Raw genomic sequence first — 20,306 nt, forward strand, 5'->3', positions numbered from 1 at the left:
TTTCTATCATTTTAAACATCCTTTCTTACTTTTGCAATCCACAGTTATGCATATAAGACATGTCCAGGTTTTCTAAATTAATGTGCTAAAGTTTCTGTGTCAAGCTTAAAAAAAAAGACAAGTGCAGCTGAAAAACAATCCTTCCCTTTATTGCTGCAGTTACATATGAATGTACAAAAGCCAATATATGTATTTTAAGAGAAGACTGAGTGAATGTTTGTGCAAGCAGGAATGGGTTGACATTTGTGTGTCAGTAGATGCTTGCTGCAGTATACTTAATTTTCAGATTGATTGTTCTCTATTGTAATGTTTTGTCCCCTGACTTTCCCAAATCCTTCACAGTTTCTTTTCCTTCTGTTCTATTTTGAAAAACAAAAAAGAAATTTAAACCTGAGGAGTTAATCTTTTAGAGCTGTCAGCAGAATGACCCTTAAGGGCATGAGAGAGAAATGATCATTGGTCATCTAAATAATGATAGGTTCATTCCCTTCCAAAGAGGCAGCCCTTGTGGCTTTCTCTTAGTTTCAAATGCAAGGCTGTTCAGAAGCATTTTTGCAGTGCCTGTATTTTCTTGCACAGAAGCAAGCTTCCAGATTCCTTAAAATGAATGTCATGATGTGCCAAATGTCCCTGCTTACGAGTTCAGTAAGAAAATACCTTCTGTTGGAGTTATTGTTCTAAATAAAAATTAAATTCTGAAAATTCAGTTTGGATTCTGGATTTTCTTAGCTAAATTGCTTATTTCTGATCAAAATAAATGCTAGCTGTATTTATAGGACCACTAAGCTGAGCACTGAGTTTGGCCTTGACTTGGATGACCTGAAAACTTAAAGCTGTTACTGAGATGGGACTGTCCGCATCAGTGAGTGTCCATGTTCACATGCTGCTAATTTTACTAATGCTGCTTATCTTGTCACTAAGCATAAAGAGAGAGTTATCTTCAAATGTCCTTGCCGAAAAAACATTTGAGCTAAGTCAAATACTGATAGTCAGATGAGGAGAAGGTATCTGTCTATACATTGTTACTTAAGCAAAACAAGCTACTGCAATATATTAAAAAAAAATAATAAAAATCAGTGTAGAAATATTTCTGAAGTCACACGATTTGAAAAATGCAACCATGTAAATTGAATAACATAACTAGACTTGTTTTCCTTGTTTTTCTTGTAATGAACTCCTGCTATGGTCTGCAATGTAGTTCCAAGTTTTGTGTGGATCTTATTTGGAAAATGGAGATACAGATACTTATTAGGGGGCTTTTTGCTAATGATCAGGTCTACAAAACCTGAAGAAGCAAAAGGGCTTCCTGAGTTGTGGTGTTTTTCTGTTTCTGATAACAAGTTGTTGATCAGACTGTTAGCAGACAGATTTTTTTCCTCCCACACTTCTTCATTTTATTTGATGGTTGACCATTTTTGCAGAGGTCTCTGCCAATAATATAGTTTATATATACAGCATTGAAGAGAAAGGGTGGAAAAATTGAGTCTTTGAATAACTAGAGAAGATTTGGCAGGTAGCAGAGGACTGGAGCGAACCCCAGATGCTGCTTCAAGAAGGTTTTTGAGGATGTACAGCAGCAGGAAAACTTGAGGGAACACAATCACAGAAAGCAGGGCTAGGACTATTAAAAAAAATTCTTCAATAGTTTTATTTGTCCCATAGGATGATAGTGTTTATATCTTCTGTTTCTGTGGAAGTGGGTGAGAAATGTAAATGTTCATGAGACATGGTTTGGAGTGCATTACAAATTCGCTATCTGAATTATGAAATAGTGAAGATTCTTGCTCCCCCCTGGTGCTTTTGAGTTCTCTGTTTATGGAAGAAAGCCCTGCTATGGCTGCTCTACTTATATACATTTATGAGCAGAACCTTAAACGCTTAGTTGAGTAAGGCTCATGGTAACTGTTAAATGTTTTATTAATCAGCCTTCAGAATTTTTTTGACTTTTTTGAGTCAAGTAGCAAACTCAGGGGTTGTGGTTAGTCATATGAAAAATATTGAGACTTTATTGAACACTACTCATAACCAAAACAGCTAGAGAGATGACAAGTGAAATATTCAGAAGTGATTCTTAGGCACTGTCAGCATTTCAGTCATATTGTCTGAATATAAGGCTTATAAGCAATATCCAAAATTAGAACTTTAAATTATGAAATACAAAAATAATGGCTTAAGACTAGGAGAATTACAAGTTCAATTAAAATGTATTATTTGAGGTATGTCTATGTACACATTAATTGTATTACTTTTCTCCAGTAGTAGTTATTTAAATCATTGTCATGCTGAAGAGTGCACTTAAAACACTGTGCTGGCATGTTCCATGTATATGAGTTGTGCAATTTCTGTCATAAGTACTTGGCCTAAAAATAAAAAACCCAATGTATTTTCTTTGGTGTCATTAGTAGACAGCCCTAGAAATAGAGTTTTTTTGGTAAGTGATTATGTAGCCTTGCTTTTCTCTTGTGTCCTCACTGACTGAAAAGTCCTTCTAGACAAGCTTTGCCTTTGACAGAAACTGTACAAAGCTGTTGACTTTCACTGGTTGTGGAGACACTGATTAGGAATTAAGAAGTAGCTCTATTGATAAATGCAAGAGAGAAGAATCCAGTTTACTGTAATTCTTAACAAAATAATTAGGAACAGGAATTTTAAACACTGAAGCTAGGTGAGCTGAAGAACATAAAGCAAATGCCACAGGACTTTGTTTTCATATAGCCTATGCTCAGAATAGAGTTTTCCTTTAACTAGCTTTAATAATAATAGTATTGGACCAAGATGTTGCCAAAAAAAGGTGGCAAAGCTGCTGTTTGCTTGTCAAGGTTGTTTAGATTGTTGGTATAACTGTCCACCTGCTCTTCACACTGCTGTCCCCGTCAACCCATCTGTTTTTCATCTCTGTCTTAACTCCTTGTTTTTATTTCAATACAAAGTCTCCTTTGCCTGTGTGTCTTTAGTTTATGCTGTTAAAATGATTCAGAACACTGTGGGTCAGTGCCGAGACATTTAATCCAGTGAGTCAATGAGATACTGCCATGGGTTACTTTCCCCTCATTTCCTTGCTGGAGGGTGAGGATGACTGGAGATGGACCTACTCTGAGATTTGAGATGTAGCATCTCTTCTGGTCTTTGCTATAGAAGGCTTATCAGTCACTCAATGTCAGTCTGTTCCTTAGCAGAGCTGCATGTCCTATTTTTTGTAGCTACAAAAATAGAAACCGAAAAGGTTTAAAGCAAGTTCAGAGTGTCCAAACAGACATCCAAAATGCTATTTCGGTGAAAGAAAGGACAGATTCAGTGAGACTTCGTGTCATTTCCTATAGGAAAGGCACATGTCATGGTGTTGAGATTCTGGAAACATTAAGATGTGGCCTTGTCAGACAGTCTAAAATTCTGTTTCAGATTCAAAGCCTCGTGAAGTCAGGAGGCTTTCTTCCATTATGTTAGTGATTTTTGGATCAGGTTATAAATATCTGTGATGAGGCTATATTTTCGCTAGAGAAAAAGAAAGTGTTCCTTCAAGACTCATATTAACTAGGAATGGTGTTTAATGCAGGCACAGCTGGTTTACATCTTGGTGGTAATGGTATATAGTATGTCCACAAATTCACTTTCCAACTCTGGTCTCCTATACTCTGTCATTATTTTGTATGTTAAAATGATCCCTGTCCAAAGTGTAAACCACGTTCCATGTTGTTTGGAAACAACAGATGCTGGAATCAATTTTGTCAGATAGAGGTCATCATAGGGCAGGCATTATGCATGTTGTTAGCAAAAAATAACATTTTTGAATCATGGCATGAAACTCTGAGGGTCATTCAGTGCCATTCATAGATGCTGAGCTGCTGTGAGGAATAAAAGTAGTTTATATGTTCTCATCATTTCGTATATAATGGGTATTCTAACTGTACTATGTCTGCATTATTATATTACAGCAAGTACTCAGGATTCTTAAGGAGTATTTTTGTGATGAATCTTTGTGCCAATTAAGAACGAAATTTCAAGATAGACAAGGAAAATTTTCTAGATCTTGTCTGTCTGAACTTCAGTAAAGCAGTTGCTATGCTACCTTGGAGGAATTGATCTGTTTTGAGAGGAGGCTAAAGGAACTTGGCTCGTTTAGCCTAGCAAAATGAAGGTTAAAAGGGGTATGATTGCTCTCTATAACTACATTATGAAAATAAATGCAGACAAGGAAAAGCGCTATTCAGACTGCTGCCTCTAGGTGGGTATAAGTTCATAATGAAATAATTTACACTGGAAAGTAGAAGAAGATTCTAAGTGCTCAGAAATTAAAATTCTAAAATCAACAGTAGGAACAAAGAAATTAGTTTCAGAATAAGCCGATAGGCTTGCTAAACAGCTGAAAGATTGTATGAACTGATGGATGGGACTTGATCCATCACACCCCAGTGTACTTTGTGTAGGTCAGGAGGTAAAGGGCTGACTATATTCTGTCCAATTAAATGTACACCATCTCAATGTTAATTTGCTAAATGGTTTCTTAGGTCCTGTTATCAAGTCTGTAGTTATATGGTAGAAAGAAAGTTGACTATTCTGTTTGGAGCTCTTTGACTCTTTACCTCAATTTATTAACTTCTCTGTACTCCATTTATTTCTTCTGTGCCTAATGGTGATGTAAAGGAAGTTCTGTAGGAGGACACTTACCCGTGGAAAAATAGCTATTCCAGAATAGTATGTGCTTGTTTCTGATACATTCAAAGATTTCATTTAGTCTTTTGCTTCCGGAAAAAATGATTTTTTAACAAATATTTAAAATCATGTAACAGGGACAGGTCCTTTTGATGTTATTTTCATACAACGAGTAAAACACAGTAGTTGCACATTCAGTGCTTTTATATCTTTGATCAATATAGGCTGTCTACCCATGTCAGGTATTGCTGGCATTGAATGTATTCTCTGTGACTCAGACACTTGTGTTGTTGGAGCGTGAATTTATCCTCAGTTGTTGTACTTTGAGGTACAAAGTACTTTTCAGAATCTGAGTAAATTCTAACATGTGGTTAAATAATTAGCACCAGAAAATAATTTCCTTTCTTTATACATGTGTCTTTCATCAGTGACCTTGAAGCTAGCACACAGCGTCATTAGTAAAGTGGATGACTGAAAGTAATACAGCATTTAATGAAATCACAATGATGTTCTTATTGCAATGTATGGGAATCCTAGCCATGTATCCCAGATGCTGGTTTATGTAGGTCTGTTGCTAGTGTGAATACATCATGCTAGGCATTGTGTATTCATGACAAAAACAGTGCTGAACATAAGGAACTCCTAGGTAGTCCAAAGATGATGGTTGGAAAAAAGTAGGTAGTAAAATTACAGTAGAAGAATAAGATTGTTTGTTACCATAGTAGAGAGCATCTATGGCACATTAATGCTATAGCTGTCACAGTTTCTGTAGGCATTATGGCAAAGAAGTTTTAAAATGGGATCCGAAGCAAGATAATGAGCTCTGTTAAGACTAAGACCCTAACCCAAAAAGCTGTTTGAATGAATAGGATTATTTCTAGTGATGTCAAGAGGTCTTCTATTAGATCTCCCAATATTCTGTCTGCCAAGGGAATTTTCTAATCAAAATTGCTGTAGGATTTTACAGAATTAAGTATATTGAATTATACACAAGTATTCTAAGCATGTTATGTTTTAACATGATTATTTCTCTGTTATCTTTTGAATAATTCTGCTAGTTGACACATCACGTGGCTCCCCACCATGTTCTTTTCTCCGGTTTTCAGAGATGCCAATAATCATAATTACCAGTGAAGCAGAAATAACTTATCTTACATGTGCTTATGATTAATACATTCAGACATATAGTATCTTTAAAAAACCCAGGATTTGCACTGAAAAGTGCATGAGAATATTTCTTTATTATCTTCTGATGAGATCAATGCAAAGGTGATTTTTAAGTATGTTGTATTTTCACACCAAAAAAGTGATAAACTAAATCGTCTGATACAAGGTTTCATAACACGAATATTTTTGTGCATTTGTTTTTGACTTCCAAATATGTCTCTGAGTGCATGCTTACAGTTTTGTTACATATACAGAGTTATTATGTATATTCTGTTGAGGGAATTTCCTTGCATTAGAACAAAGTTGTCAGCTTTGGGCAGGTACTTGTATGCAGCATTGCTTCTATTTGCCACACAATAAATACAACATTTACTGATGCTGAATCAGTATTTGAAAACGTGACAGCCTTCAGCTGAGAAATAAAGCAAAATCTACCTAAGTGGATTAATGGCTTTCTAATAATTATGTGCTCATTTTAAGAGTCACAGATAACTTGAAGAAACAGGGAAAATTACAGTGTCATTTGGGTTGAGTAACATAAGAGCTGGTATTACTTTGCTTAACATTTTGTCAGCGCTTTGGATTAGTATTTATTCTTAAATACAGTGAGTAGTAATTATTGAAGGTGATCTCTTTCATCTTTCATACAATTTAGAAGAGAACATGGGTAATTGTATTTCTTGCCACCTAAATTACAATGGCCATTTTGCAATAGAAATAGGTCTTTTGTAGGCCTGTTGATCCTTTGTTGTTAGAATTAAGTTAATCATGATTCTCCAGCAAGAAACTGCTTGAATATGGCAGCCCAGCTACCTTGACTTTGCATGCTTTTACTCTTGTTTTTATTAATATACAGTATTACAAAATCTTACTTAACCATAAATGTTCTGGATAAGATTATAAATGGATATGTTCGCTTAATTGCGGCAACTTTTAACATCCCATGTGGAGTTAAAACCAGTGTGTACGCACACGCAGACACGTTGCAAGAAGAGCCAGAGGCCATGAATACATTGCAAAGAGCAAATTTTATTTTAGTTACCTCTCTACTGGGGGATCTCCAAAGTAGCACCTAAGCTCCCAGCAGAGGTGACCCAAGTGGGGACGCAGGCACTGGTAAGTTCAGCCCTGCTGGAAGATCGCTGAGGCTGCTGAACTTGCCTGTAATTCAAGGCTTCAGGCAGGCGCAGCCTCCCGCTCTTTCTCAGAACAAAGCAGGAATCTCAGACATAGTGATAAGGTGCCTAGAGTTTCTCACAGGCCTATGCTATCTAACACAGAGATTCTACTCATCAAGCACACGAGGTCAGTAAAACAATTAGTGTGATGTATGTGCTTTTTCTACAGACAGGTGCAAGTCACTTGAGCGTATTTACATTTAACTAGCCTCCTCGCCAAATCTTCCACTATATCCCCATACAACCAGGGAAATTATTTATAAATTTTTACTTAAAGATGGACGGAGAGTAATTGAAATAGTCTTTACTTTATTATGGAGTGGGTGGTACTTCGCTTGATTTCCAGTATTATTGTATGAAAACATGCTCTTTTAGTGCAATACACTATGATTCTTTAAGTGCTGTTAAGAACATGGACCTTAACCTTAAATTGATCCAGGCTTTGCTACATGTATTCAAAACCACTGTCTGTTGTTTTTTTGTGTGTGTGTTTTATTTGTGTGTTGTTTGTTTGTGTGTGTGTGTGTTTGTTGTGTTTTTTTTTTTTTGTTTTGTTTTAAATTTTCAGAAGAAGAAAAAGGCTTGTGAGAAGCCTAGAAGGATTGTCTCTTGGGCATGTTCTCATCAGCAGTAGGCTTTTTGAAAATACTTGTCTAAAGCTGATGAGATTATTCATATTGGTGTCTTTAATACTAGTTCATCACAATTTTTTCCTTGACCTACAAATATAACCTTGATATTTGAACCTTATGCAGAGCCAGGGGTGCACATGTACAGGAAAGAGCCTCCATAGACACGAAATCAACTTTACCCCAATAAAAAGGGAGGACAAAGATGTTTTTTCCAAAGTAGTTCTTTTCTACTAGGTTGTACGTGGTATAGTACTAAGGCATTGCTTTAGTCAGGTACTTATTAAAGACAGTGTCTCTTTGTTGATTGATTTGTGGTCTTCAGATTTTATACGTTGTCATTAACTGAAGATATATGCTTACTTATGTTTTGTTTCTTTTTGTTTGTTTGTTTGTTTGTTCAGGATTACCAAAAATGCAAGTGATTCGAAACTACAGCGGAATACCACAGCCAGCAACACATGATGGTCCACCATTGCACATCCAGATAGGGGACACTATTGAACTGATTAGAGGAGATGCACATAGCTTATTTTGGCAGGTATTGGATGATTCAGCTAATGGCTGTATTACATTAGTCCCAGATATTAAATTCTTATTTGATATATTTATTCTGTAACTTTTTTCCTTTTTGAAATAAAATAATATCTTTATGTTTTATCCAAAATAAGTGTCTAATACTACTACAAAATAAATGTCTTAATACCACTGCTTTAAAAATACTACTTTAAAAAGTGCCAGTAGTTTCTGTATTGTGTAAAGCTTCATTCTCGCAGCCTTAAGGTTCCGGTGAACAAATCTGCAAGAATACGGCATTGGTAGCGATCTTTCTATTGAAATTATAGGAGTTAAGGAGAATGTTTGGCACATAAACAGCGAAGTCCTGTGAATTTTCAGTCACTGCTTCTTTAACATACCAGGACTAAAAGCTATATTGGCAAAATCCAATTATGAATATTAGACTTATAGGGGAAAGAAACAGCTCTGCAAAACAGAACAACACCTAAACTTCTTGGTGACCTCTCAAATCGGTTGAGGATAGTTTTTTGTGTACATGGGAAAAGTATATTCTCTTGGTGGCAAAATTCAATATCACGTGGTTCGCATCTCTGCTTCTGTTACTGATGTTTCTTTTTAATTGAGAACTATAAACAGATTCAAAATGCTCTCTTGCATTCACTTTAAAGACAAATGCATTAAAACGTGTCATTTTTCTTAATTGTTCATACTAGAATCCTGTGTACTACTGATATTGGATAAATGAAAATAGAACTAAATAGAAGAATTTTGAGGATATTAATAGACCAACAATTGGGAAGCGTCTGTTGTTGTCTTGAATTTTTCCTGTGTCTGTCTTTATGATTTTCTTTTTTCTTTGAGGCTATAATAATTTAATGAATTTAATTATAAAAACTGCTTGGTCTCTTACATGAGTTAGGTCATTCCGTTTATTTTTTTGCTAGCTTCAGTTAGGACTTAATTGTCTCCAAACTCTTCAGGACTGAATCAGTGAAATCTGTTCCTATGCCACTGCGTCATCCTGAAGAACACTTAACATGAGGAAGTCATAAATAATAGAATTGCTTTATCTATTAACAAGTATGTGAATAACTGTAACACCTGTCTTCCCCCCCACTGAACAAACAAGGAACACACAAACAAAACCACAAAAAACCCTAACCAAACACAACATCAAAAAAACCCAACCAACAACAAAGAAACAGGCCCCACCTCAAAACTCTCACAACACGTTATTTAGCAGACCATCGACATGTCACATCACTAAAAATATTTTTTTTTCAGATGTTGGTTGTGAGCTTTTGGCCTATATAGTTTCGTATGTAGGACTTGGTTCTGCAAGGTCTTGAGTTCTGATCCATAGAAGCGTTTAAGCACGCTTTTGATTTGCAACTGGCTAGAAAGTAATCATCTGACTAATACACTTAGGATGAGCCAGAATTATTGGCACCTTGTAGGACTGATTTTATTGCCATGTTCATATACATCTGTCAACTTGATCTACTGGAACTTGTCTTAGATGCTTTTTGTACCTATCACACTAAAGAATTTAGCTAGAGTCTCACTGCGCTTAACAAGCAGAAACTGGGAAGCACGTGAGGCTTTTTCCCCAGAAGCCTTAGTAATGCATTTGAATCTTAATGGAAATTGTCATCTCCATTAGCATCATTCGGGAAATTTTATTTCTCTTGAGCTGTCTTATCATGGACTGCCTAATACAGATTTTTTTAGAAGTCTTGTAATGACATTGGTATTTCGAAATACATATTAAGAAAAAAACTTGGAAAACACAGTTTGTATTATAATTTGTAAGTTTTATCCAAGAGCCATTTAAGAGTAATTTACAGCTTACCTGCTAATATGAGAGTGGATTTTCAAGTCGCTTGTTGCTCAGTATAGAAATTCAAGTGCTCGTAATATATAAGTATGTGTGGTTTATTTTTTTCATTCTTTAGAGTACATCAAATAAATACTACAAGTTACTAAGCAATGCTTAAGCTGTAGCTTAACTGCAATCAAATATGTTTTGATAGACATTAAAATTCTGCTGAGTTAATGTTTGAATGATGATATAGCAATTGCTGTGCTAAGTTCTGTAGCAATTCAAGACCATATACACACATGAATCTACCTGTTATGCAGTCTGGAAAATGGGAGGAATATGGGATTTTTTCCTAATGAAACAGCAGATATGTTTCTGAGAGACAAACTGTGAGCAGTCACAGAGACAATGAAATGGCTGGGGTGAGCGCTTCTGTATTCCATGAATTTACTTTCTGCTTCTTCACTGGTATCATCCCAAACCCAAGCTTTCTTCAAAGAGAGTGTGTAATGCCGAGGTGTTGATACTGCCACAATTTATTTTACTCTTCTCAGTAAACACCTGGCTGCCTGTAAAGAGAAGGATGGTCTTATGCTGATACACGTGTTCCCTTACACAGAACTCTGCTTTTCTCTGCTCAGTCAAGGGCAAGACTAGACATGTGCTGCTTGCCTGGCTGGTGCTTGGCTAACATCACTTGCAGAATGAAATAAGAAAACGAAAGGGTGCTGCGGGAAAAGAGAGTTGAAAACTTGGTGTTTTACATGGAAATTTCAGACCCTTTAACAAGAGCACTACTAGTTGTTTCAACTGTAGTAGTGTAGCTTTGAAGTAGCCATATTTTTATTATAGATGTGAGTATTTCTTTCTTCTTCTGAGTTCTGTTTGAGTAAATTGGTCCCTGCTTACCCTGAGGTTAGAGGCTCTCAGTGGTGCCACAGTGCCTACTATAAGATATAATTCTAGTTTTACAGGTTTGCATTGCAATTACCCGCCATCCTCAGGCAATCATGTTTCTCAAGTATGCCAAAAGAATACAGATATTTCCTGGGCTGATCCCTTCCTTTTTCAAAACCAGCTTTTCTTTGATGCAAATTAAAACCATATCAAGTAATAGCTATTACAGATGTACTCTCTAATGCTTCAGTAGTTAGTGGTCCTGCTGTAAACAGCTAAAAGGCAGTAAGTATATTATAAATATACTTATAAAACTGAAACATTGAGGAGGCAGCACTCTGAAAGTACCTTTTGAACATGTCTTTTGCCTTTTGGTTTCTGATTTTGTTTGTAGTATTTTGTGTCTCTTTCCTCTCTTCTCCACACTTTGCAGTAAACAATATGAAAATGGAAGAAGGATTTTATTGATCCTGGATTTTAGTGATCCTGGAGTTCTAGTTCTATGCATGTCCAATGAAGCTAATGGGCATTGCATAGCTAAGTAACAAGCAGCGTTCTGGAAATACAGAGCAAATGTGTTAAATGGCTTCAGAAAGTCTCCCTCATTAAAACAGGTACAAGAGCCATGAATCAGCTTCTAGTCTGGCTGCAACTGTTGTTGAAAGAAATGGACTGAATGAAGGGCTTCATTGGTCCTTACATATATGAATATGTATGCATATATTCACACACATACACGTAATATATATTTTAATATAATCTAGAAATACAATGTAATAGTATATACATAGTATGTTTTTAAACTAATTCTGTCCAGTCCTTTGCTTCTCTTTTATAATGACCATAAGCCATTGCAGGGCAGTGTTCAAGGGAAATGCTTACTCATCAAACAATAAGCAATTACCAAGCCGGAAACATAAAGCAGAAAGAAATAATTAATTGAAGTGAAGTATGGTGGCATAATAATTTAGCTGCTGTTCATGAGTTGATGGATAGATCTTAAACTTTGAAATCATCATCTAAAAACAGGTCATGGTTTTGCATATAATTACACCAAGCCTTGAAGAATTTAGCTAGGATTTCTAAATGTAAACAAAATAACCTAGTCTCTGAAGGACATTATCAAATTATTTGTATGAGCTCATTATTGACAGAGCATTTTAAAGTGAGCAGTTTCCTTCAGCAATATGTAATAAATAAAACACTGTTCTGTTAAAGATTTGCATTTCTTTAACTAACAAAGCCATCTGCAGTTATCTCATGAGAAGCTTGCCTTCAGAAGACAAAGCCCTTCTTGGGTTGCCTCACTGCTTATTGCATTCATGGTATTGCTCAAAATGCAAAGGCAAAGTTTTGTGGTGGTCACAGTAATTGGGGATATTTTGTGTGATGGGAGACTCTGTCCATGTGACTTTACTGCTGCTTTTGCTTTGATCTTGATGAAGTATGCATCCATGCAATGTGTACTTCACTTATAGCCTCTCTGTGTCCCACTGCTGCACAGAACAGCATCTTCCAATAAGTGCTGACACCTAAGGGCATTTTTGCTTGGGCAGAGAGTATTTCTTAATTCTGTAGCTTTCATATGAGTCTGGCCACTAATGATGTAGTTTCTTACCACTTCAGTTCAATGAATATTTAAGTCAGTCTCCTCTGTTTGATTATTTTTTGTTGCAAGTGCAATAGACTTGTTGCCTACAGAATACTTAAAGTGCGCGTGTATGTTACATGCAGCCTGTGGACTGCAGTTCAGTTTCCTTATTCTGCATGTGCATAAATTATAATGTCTGCATTGTGATACTATAATGATTTAACCAGTACAGACCACAGTTAATCTCATAATCTTTGCTGCTCTGCTGGGTTTTTAAGCTGTGATTCATATCACTGTGTACTGGTAGCAGTATCTAAGCCAGGTAATATAATGCTGGCTCTACATCACATCCTCCCATGGTCTGGTATTTCTGTACATGCTACAGTTTTTTCAGTGACTATAATGTGGCTTTATTTTTGTCTTCTTCATTTTTACTTGAGCTCATAGAACAACTCAGTTTGGTATAATTCAGTGCAGACTGAAGCATTTAAATGTCTGCAAGTCAAAACTAGCTTGCATACTATAATAGATTTCGGGGTGTGCAAATACATTGCTGGAAAAACAGTAAGGGATAATCTTGTAAGTACTCAGACTGTATTTCCGACTTGCAGGAGGAAGCACTATAAACATTATGAAATTGAAATTATGTTCCTTTTTGCACTTTCAGAAGGTAACACAGAGGTCTGTCCCTGAGCTCATCGTTGATCTTTGGCTGCTTTCTAGTTGTTGTGGACATATGTTGTATGACGTGTCATCTTGTTCAGCTTCTTCCATTTTATATCAATGTTTTTAATGAATAGCAATGGTGTGTGGGCACATACAAAACTGAAGTTCAGTTGTGTTCCTTCAAATTCTTTTTCTTGTTTATATATTTTATTCAGTGGCTGGTTTTATTGACTGCATTATCGCTTTCTATTCAGATAAGAATAGTATTGTAAATAATATCACTTAGATGGGAAACTGTGTCAGAGCTCTGCTTATAAATTAAATCTGTACTTCAGAGGGATTAATGATTTGGGAGTAAATAGAATATATGTATGCAAAGGGTAACCTGTATTCAAGCAGATAGTGGGAAAGAGGGCAAAGAAGCTTTGCTGACAGGTTCAGATCTGTAAGATTGTCACTTGTTTCCACATAATTATTTTTTAAATATCATTGGTATTTGGCATACTATGGCTTAGCTACTGCTTAACTGCTTTTTTCTCTCCTTTGCCTCCCCTGCACTTCTCTGTATATTTGGTGAAGCTGGTAAAGTATTAGGGTGCAATTACATATTTAGTATTACAGAAACAAAATGAACAAGAACCCCAAAGAAATACCACGTCTGTTTCTGAAGCATTTTTCCACTTTCAATTTTTTTATGTTGCAGGTATGCCATCAAAAATAAAATATAAGTGTAATTTTCAACATGACAGTGCTTGTAAAGTGCTGATTCTCAATGTTATTTTCAAATGCTGAATGTAGTCTGTTTGCAGTCTGTATATTAAATTTAATGGAGGTTAGGGATTTATGTGCTTCTAAAAATCTGTTAAATGCAAACATTTGTTTATCAAAATACACATTTTAATGCCCTTATTTTATGTATCTGTAATATAATGTTAGAAATGTTAGCTATGTGCTCTGTTCTGCTACGAAAAATGTGGTCAGTGTGGTCACAGCCAAATGTTTACTAGCACTAGAAAGGTGGGGTTTTTTGCTGTTCTGCCTGGCTGAGGGGCCATCCTTCATGAAAGCTGGGGGTGAGTTGTGAGCTGCTGAGGCATGGCTTTGACCTGATCAGGTCACTTTTGGCCCTTAGAAGCCCAGAGTATATTGGTGGTCTTGCAACTTTGGGGCGGCAGTTGTGTTGCATCGAAGGCTCAGTTTAGGCTGTGCTGCATGCATTTCTGCTGCTGGACACCCCGTTGTGTATGTGGATCAACAACGTATATAGTAGGCAGAGATAATCTTTAATTCTTGTGCCTACCTGATTTCCAACTTTTTGCATCACTTATGGGAACCCTTAACTATAGAACTTTGTGTCTGAGCTGGCTGATGGATTATTAGCCATAAATTCACACTGAAGTTAGCATGATTTCTTGGGTGCTACCGCTGCATTGTGGTATGCTCACATTGGGAATCTGTTATGCTGCATTGTGGCAACTCCAATGAGAGTGAGGCCAACTTGAAAGGAGACAACGCTAATGAAGGTATCAGACACTGGCAGACGTGGACAGAACCGGAAATCACAACCTGAGCTCTGAGCGCTCATCTTGCATCGCATCTCTCAAACCTCTCGAGTGTAACAGCTAAAATTATTTCTTAATTATATAAATTAAACACTCAGCCACAATAAAAACCACACAACTCTTGAGTAACATTTTATTAGAGCAGCATTTTATGTTAAAGACTCTTTGATATACTCTTGTTGTCCTAAATTCCTGTACATGTGTATTATTATTTACTATTAATCCCAATTATGTCTCAAAAATGATTGATTTTTTTTTTTTCTAGGGCAGAAATCTAACAACAGGAGAACTTGGATTCTTCCCAAGTGATGCAGTAAAGCCTAGCCCATGTGTAAGTACAATTGTCTAATTCTGTTTGTCATCTTACTGAAAAGCTGCCTAGTTCGTACCCTCTCTTTATTAATCTTACCTTACAAAAATAATATTGTTTCTAGTTCGTGTTTTCGTGGTTTGTTCAATATTGCTTTAAATACAGCATTCTAATACTTTTGGTTATTGGAGGTAAATAGGACATGTCAAGAAAACATGTTTGGGAAACGGATTTAACTTTTGGGAATATTAATAAATTGAACCATATAAAGAGTTTCTAGAGTACAGAACAAACACATTTTATGTGAAAGTGCACTTTCTTCTGTCCCCAGCAGTAAGGTGGGAATGCTGCAGTTCTAATCTATTCCCCAGTTGCTTTGAGTTAGAGAGAGGGATTACACCACAAGTAGTGAGTTTAAACATGCATAGAACTGGTATAAAGCTTTGTATTCAGACTGCTTGATAAATTTTCTCCTTTCTATAGATTCTTCCCTGCCTTTATTTCACACAAGGATGTTCTCAATCTAGAAAAGTTCAGGGTTAACCATAAGAAAAATTATTTTATAATATGTACTGAAGAGTTTTGTATACAGATGTAGTGAGGCATTAACAGACTGTATGCTTGCTTCTTCATACTCTGCCCTCTACAACTGCATCAGATTACTATATGTCCCTTTGCTGAGATTAATTGATGTAAACCCATAAAACCAGTAATGAATCATATTCCTTATTTTGCTTTAAGCCAGCTTTAACTTCTTTTAACTTAATTCACAACTGTTTGACTTACTGATAGATATACATGTGATCCTAAAGAATATAAATACATTAGTATATCTTGAGACATCTTTAGTACCTTATGTTTTCAGAATTTTGTTTGAAGAGAATACACAGATACAGATACACAGAATGTTCATAGGTACAAGGTATGTTAGACCGGATGAGAGAGCAGGTCTGGAATAAAGATGAAAATGTTATGTGAACCTAGGATTCTTCCCTTCATCCCCTTGCTTGTTGTAAAAGCTCTGGATTTCCTGTGCCATGGTGTCACTGTCCTGGACACAGGCAGTACCTTCTGTAGGATCCTGGAGCAGTCCAGTCAGTCATTGTGTAGTGTCACTGACAGCAACTTGTAGCAACATTTTAGGAACCACCACTCTACTCTAAGGCAGAGGAAGCAGGATATCCAAAGTTGGAAGAAAAACTACTGTGGTGTTGTGGAGACTCCTTTCTAGTGATAAAGCTTTCTGCTAAATTTAGAAATATACTATTTGGAGGAGTATTGCAAATAATACAGTTTTACAGAATGAATAAATATTATTCATGAAATGTTACCAACCGCTGTCATGATCAGAACAAAAAGATAAATTGATGCTTCACCACTGTTAACTTGGAAAGATGAAATATAAACATCTTATTATGATAAATGATGCAGTTAAAGATACTGAAACATCAATCAGGTTTTAAACATGCTGTAACTTTTACTGTTATTATTAAGTCTAACAGTTTTTACAGCCAGCAGATATAAAAATGCCCAGAAACAGCATAAAATACATATATCAAAAGACTTAGGAATGAATATTGAATGAAAAACTGCTGAGCTCCAGAATATCTATATTCCAGACTTTTTACAGATGTACCTATAAACAATTTTTTCCTCTTTGCAATAAGTAGTATATGTCAGCAGACATTTTTTGCACCAAGTGAGTAATATCTGGTTCTTCCTAGCTTTCTTCCAGTTTTCTCATTTGTGTAGAGACATTGGATATGTAGCACAGTATGAGCCTATAGCTTCTGGAGTAACATTTTATTTTATTCTATTTCATGACTATGAATGATACTTGTTACTTATATATATATCTGTCCATCCAAAATTAATGAAAAGGTCTACTCAATCTATTGTTTAACTGCTCTGAAGGATGGACTTAAACCATTGTTGGTTTTTTTTATATCCTTTTCAATATGGTAGGATTACTTGACAAATTAAGAATGTTTTTTGTTTTTTGTTTTTTTTTTTTTTAAACTATCCTTTCTTCTCCTGTTGCTGATAGAATGCATGTCATTTAATTAGTCTTATGGAGGATAATACAAATAATGAAATTAGTACATAATGTATTATGGAAATACCTCACAACACGTAAAGAATCTGTAAGTGCCTGCTTGGCTTTGAAATGTTTCATTTGATCACTTCACTAAAACATTTATCATGAGAATTCTTTGTCAGCAAATTCATAATCTGTTAACTTTTTTCCAAGTCTCACCATTACAGGAAGCAGAGGTGCCCAAGCAACAGCATCAGTGACTGTGGGGTTCTGAAGTGCCACTGCTGCACCCAGGGGTGGCACCTTGCTGCATTAGGCCCCCTGCACTTCAAAGGGGTTTGCACACCATCAGCACTATAAATGCTAGTCTGAGAGCTCTTTGTCTACACTGTTTGGGAGTAATAAATTTCCATTTTTATCTCCAGAACTAGGCTAACTTAATGACTGTTTTAACACCTGCATAGATTTACTGTTCTGCAAGCTGAACATGTGACCTGGCTTTACAACAGAGAACTTTAACATGTTCCACACTAGGGTCTGCTTTGTTATGTAGAAAAAAAAATCAGTTTGGGGCTGTCCTGTAAATTTCAGAATTTTATAATAAAAATCTTGGGTTGAGAGGCATTCAAGTAAATATTTATTTAGGTTTGAGTGACCTTTATATCAAAGGCAGCAAGCAGAGCTTTGTGAACTCTGCAAATTTTGGTTTATGGAAATGAATCTTAACAGTGCAGTGATGGAAGGTACATTTTAAGTGAATTTAAAGTTAGCCAAATCCCTATCCTATCACAAAAAACTGAGCAGTTTTGTTTACTTCTGTGAAGAAAGAGAAATTAGGAGAGATCCTAATTTAATTCCTTATCTATTTTTTTTGAAAATTTTCTCAATAAAAAATGTTCTGAATTTATCTAAGAATATAAGTGCATTTATGTAACTACGGGGTTGAGGCTTCTTAGCAAGAAAATGAGAGTCTTACAATGGTGAAATTGTACCAGTTCTTACTTGTTTCAATGATTTTGCATTTTTGCGTTCCAGTAATTGTGCTTTTTGAGGTTACTACCACAAGAGGTTGGAAACATCATATTCCTCTGTATGCTCCCTCGACTCAGACCATCTGCTGTCATCTAGTTTACAATATTCTGGTTCAATAATCACTTCATAGCTTCTTGTTCTGTTTTTTTTCCATCCAAAAGCTGCCTGTTACTACCTGAGCAATACTATTAGGACATACCAAAGTATTTTGGACAGGTTAACACACAAATTTTTCGTTACTTGATTTTCACAACTTTAACTGCAGAATGCAGGGAGGTGGGGATTTTTGTGTTGGTTTGTTGTGTTGTGTGGTTTTTCTCGTATGTTGTTTGTTTGTGTTTTGCGTTTTTTTTTTTTTTTTTTGGTGTGTGTTGTTGTGTTTATTGGGGTTTTTTTTGGGTTGTTTTTGGGTGTTTTTTGATCCCATCACTGGAGTTCATTTCATGGCCAGGTTTATAGATTTGATAAGATATCTCTGTTGATAGTGAGATCAAGTTAGTGAGAGTGTAGTTGATGTCAGTTTCAATTAATTTAAGTTTGTAGGCCTGTATAATAATATCTTTGTGACTTGATCTGTATTTGCAAGTCTCTGCTGAAGACATTCCATGTATCATAAACTAAAAGGTGTGAGAAGAATGTTACTGTAATTTTTCCCTATTAGATTCCAGAAGATAATAAAACGTTCTTTGGTTTTACTGGAAGAAAAAAAAAAAAATTATGATGTTGTATGACATTAGGTTATATAAGTCTGTGGACTGTATGCTAAGCTTCCGCTAAAATAAATTTTTGTTGTTTTAGAAGAGTAGGCTAATACCAAAATATCATATACCAAAAGGTCAAAATGCAGGGCTGATTTTCATGGGGATTGCTATACTGTGCATCTTGTGCATGTGTAAGCATTATCTATGTGTATGTTTATGTATACATACAACGTCCATTTTTCAAACTGATTGTAGATTGCTTAATTTTTTGAAATTGAATTTGAGAATCAAATTCCATGAGTATTAAAATCTAGTATGAGTTAACCAAGTCAAATACAAAGGTGTGAATGATGCCATACAAGACAATTTATGGATTATCCTTAGCTCTCTCAGAAGATGATATGCTGTATTTCCTAGTAGACAGTCTTTCTAAGGCCATACACAAAGTGAATTTTATACATGTTACTGTAAATTTGTTGCATATTTTAATGATACTTTTCAACAGTATGTAGCATTGGGCTATTTTATGTATGAAAGTTGAATGTAGGCACTGTCAGGAAAACTTCTAACAGTTCTGTTAAGTAAAAAAAAAAATCTGTCGCAGCAGTAAAGAGTTAAAATGTTTTGTACTACTTTCAGAATGGTGTGGAATATTTGTCCCTTATTGTAACTACTACAGAAGAAAATAGACTTTCAGACTAATTAGATCTTCTGCTTCTTATAACTTGTTTCATCTGGATATTGGCAATAGATCAATGCTATTTAACATGTGTTCTTCATTGTCTTGTATCTTTTCATGTCTTAGGTTCCTAAACCAGTAGACTACTCTTCACAACTCTGGTGAGTCCCTATCTAGTCTTACAAGAAACTCTTTGAAAGAAGCAGTTGTAGAAAGACAACTGTGTTTATTACAGTTTAATTTATATTGGTGTAACCTTTCTAGGCTTTTGAAGGAGGCATTGGGTAATGGTTTGAGGAAGCAATGCCATACGTTGCCTAAAAGCATTTCTGATGTAATAAAGTGCTTAATGATTTTGACATTTTTGTTTACAAGTCTGTAGCTGTGCAGCCTTAGTCCCAGAGGTCTGAAATAGAATAATAGAGATGCATATAATATGAAGTCTTATGAAGTGTAGGAATAATGTTAAATACATTTTGCCTCATGAAGAATACTGCATTTCCTTAAAAAAAAAAAAAAAAAAAAAAAAAAAGACTGTAGCAATATAAGAGGACAATGTATTAAAACCACAACAACCACTGCTGGTCTGGGGATTATGTAGTGTGTGCACTGTTTACCAGAATTCAGCTCACTTCTTGTAAAGACGTGGTGATTCTGAGAAACCAGAATGAGCGTCACTTTTGTTCTTTCACTGATTTTATGATGTGTCATTTACACATTAGTCCTGATTCCCTCTAGTTTGCCAAAAGTGAAATCAGACTCAGATCTAAACAAACATTGATTTTTTTTTTTTTTAACAAGCCAAATAGAATGTTTAATATATAAAATAATTATTTTAAATTAAAATCTAGCATTTGCTCTATTT

At 35.5% G+C, this 20,306-nt stretch overlaps 1 protein-coding gene across 1 annotated transcript in view; it reads left to right on the forward strand.

Annotated features, from left to right (window-relative positions):
* Positions 1-20,306, forward strand: part of VAV3 (vav guanine nucleotide exchange factor 3) — a 161,777-nt gene that overhangs the window by 123,417 nt on the left and 18,054 nt on the right. Inside the window, exons 20-22 of the mRNA XM_082052620.1 lie at positions 8,029-8,165; positions 14,947-15,012; positions 19,568-19,602. Coding sequence (XP_081908746.1) covers positions 8,029-8,165; positions 14,947-15,012; positions 19,568-19,602 — 238 coding nt within the window. The remainder of the gene's footprint in view (positions 1-8,028; positions 8,166-14,946; positions 15,013-19,567; positions 19,603-20,306) is intronic.

Source organism: Streptopelia decaocto, assembly GCF_964273445.1.
Source record: "Streptopelia decaocto genome assembly, chromosome: 5".
Taxonomy (NCBI): Eukaryota; Metazoa; Chordata; class Aves; order Columbiformes; family Columbidae; genus Streptopelia; species Streptopelia decaocto.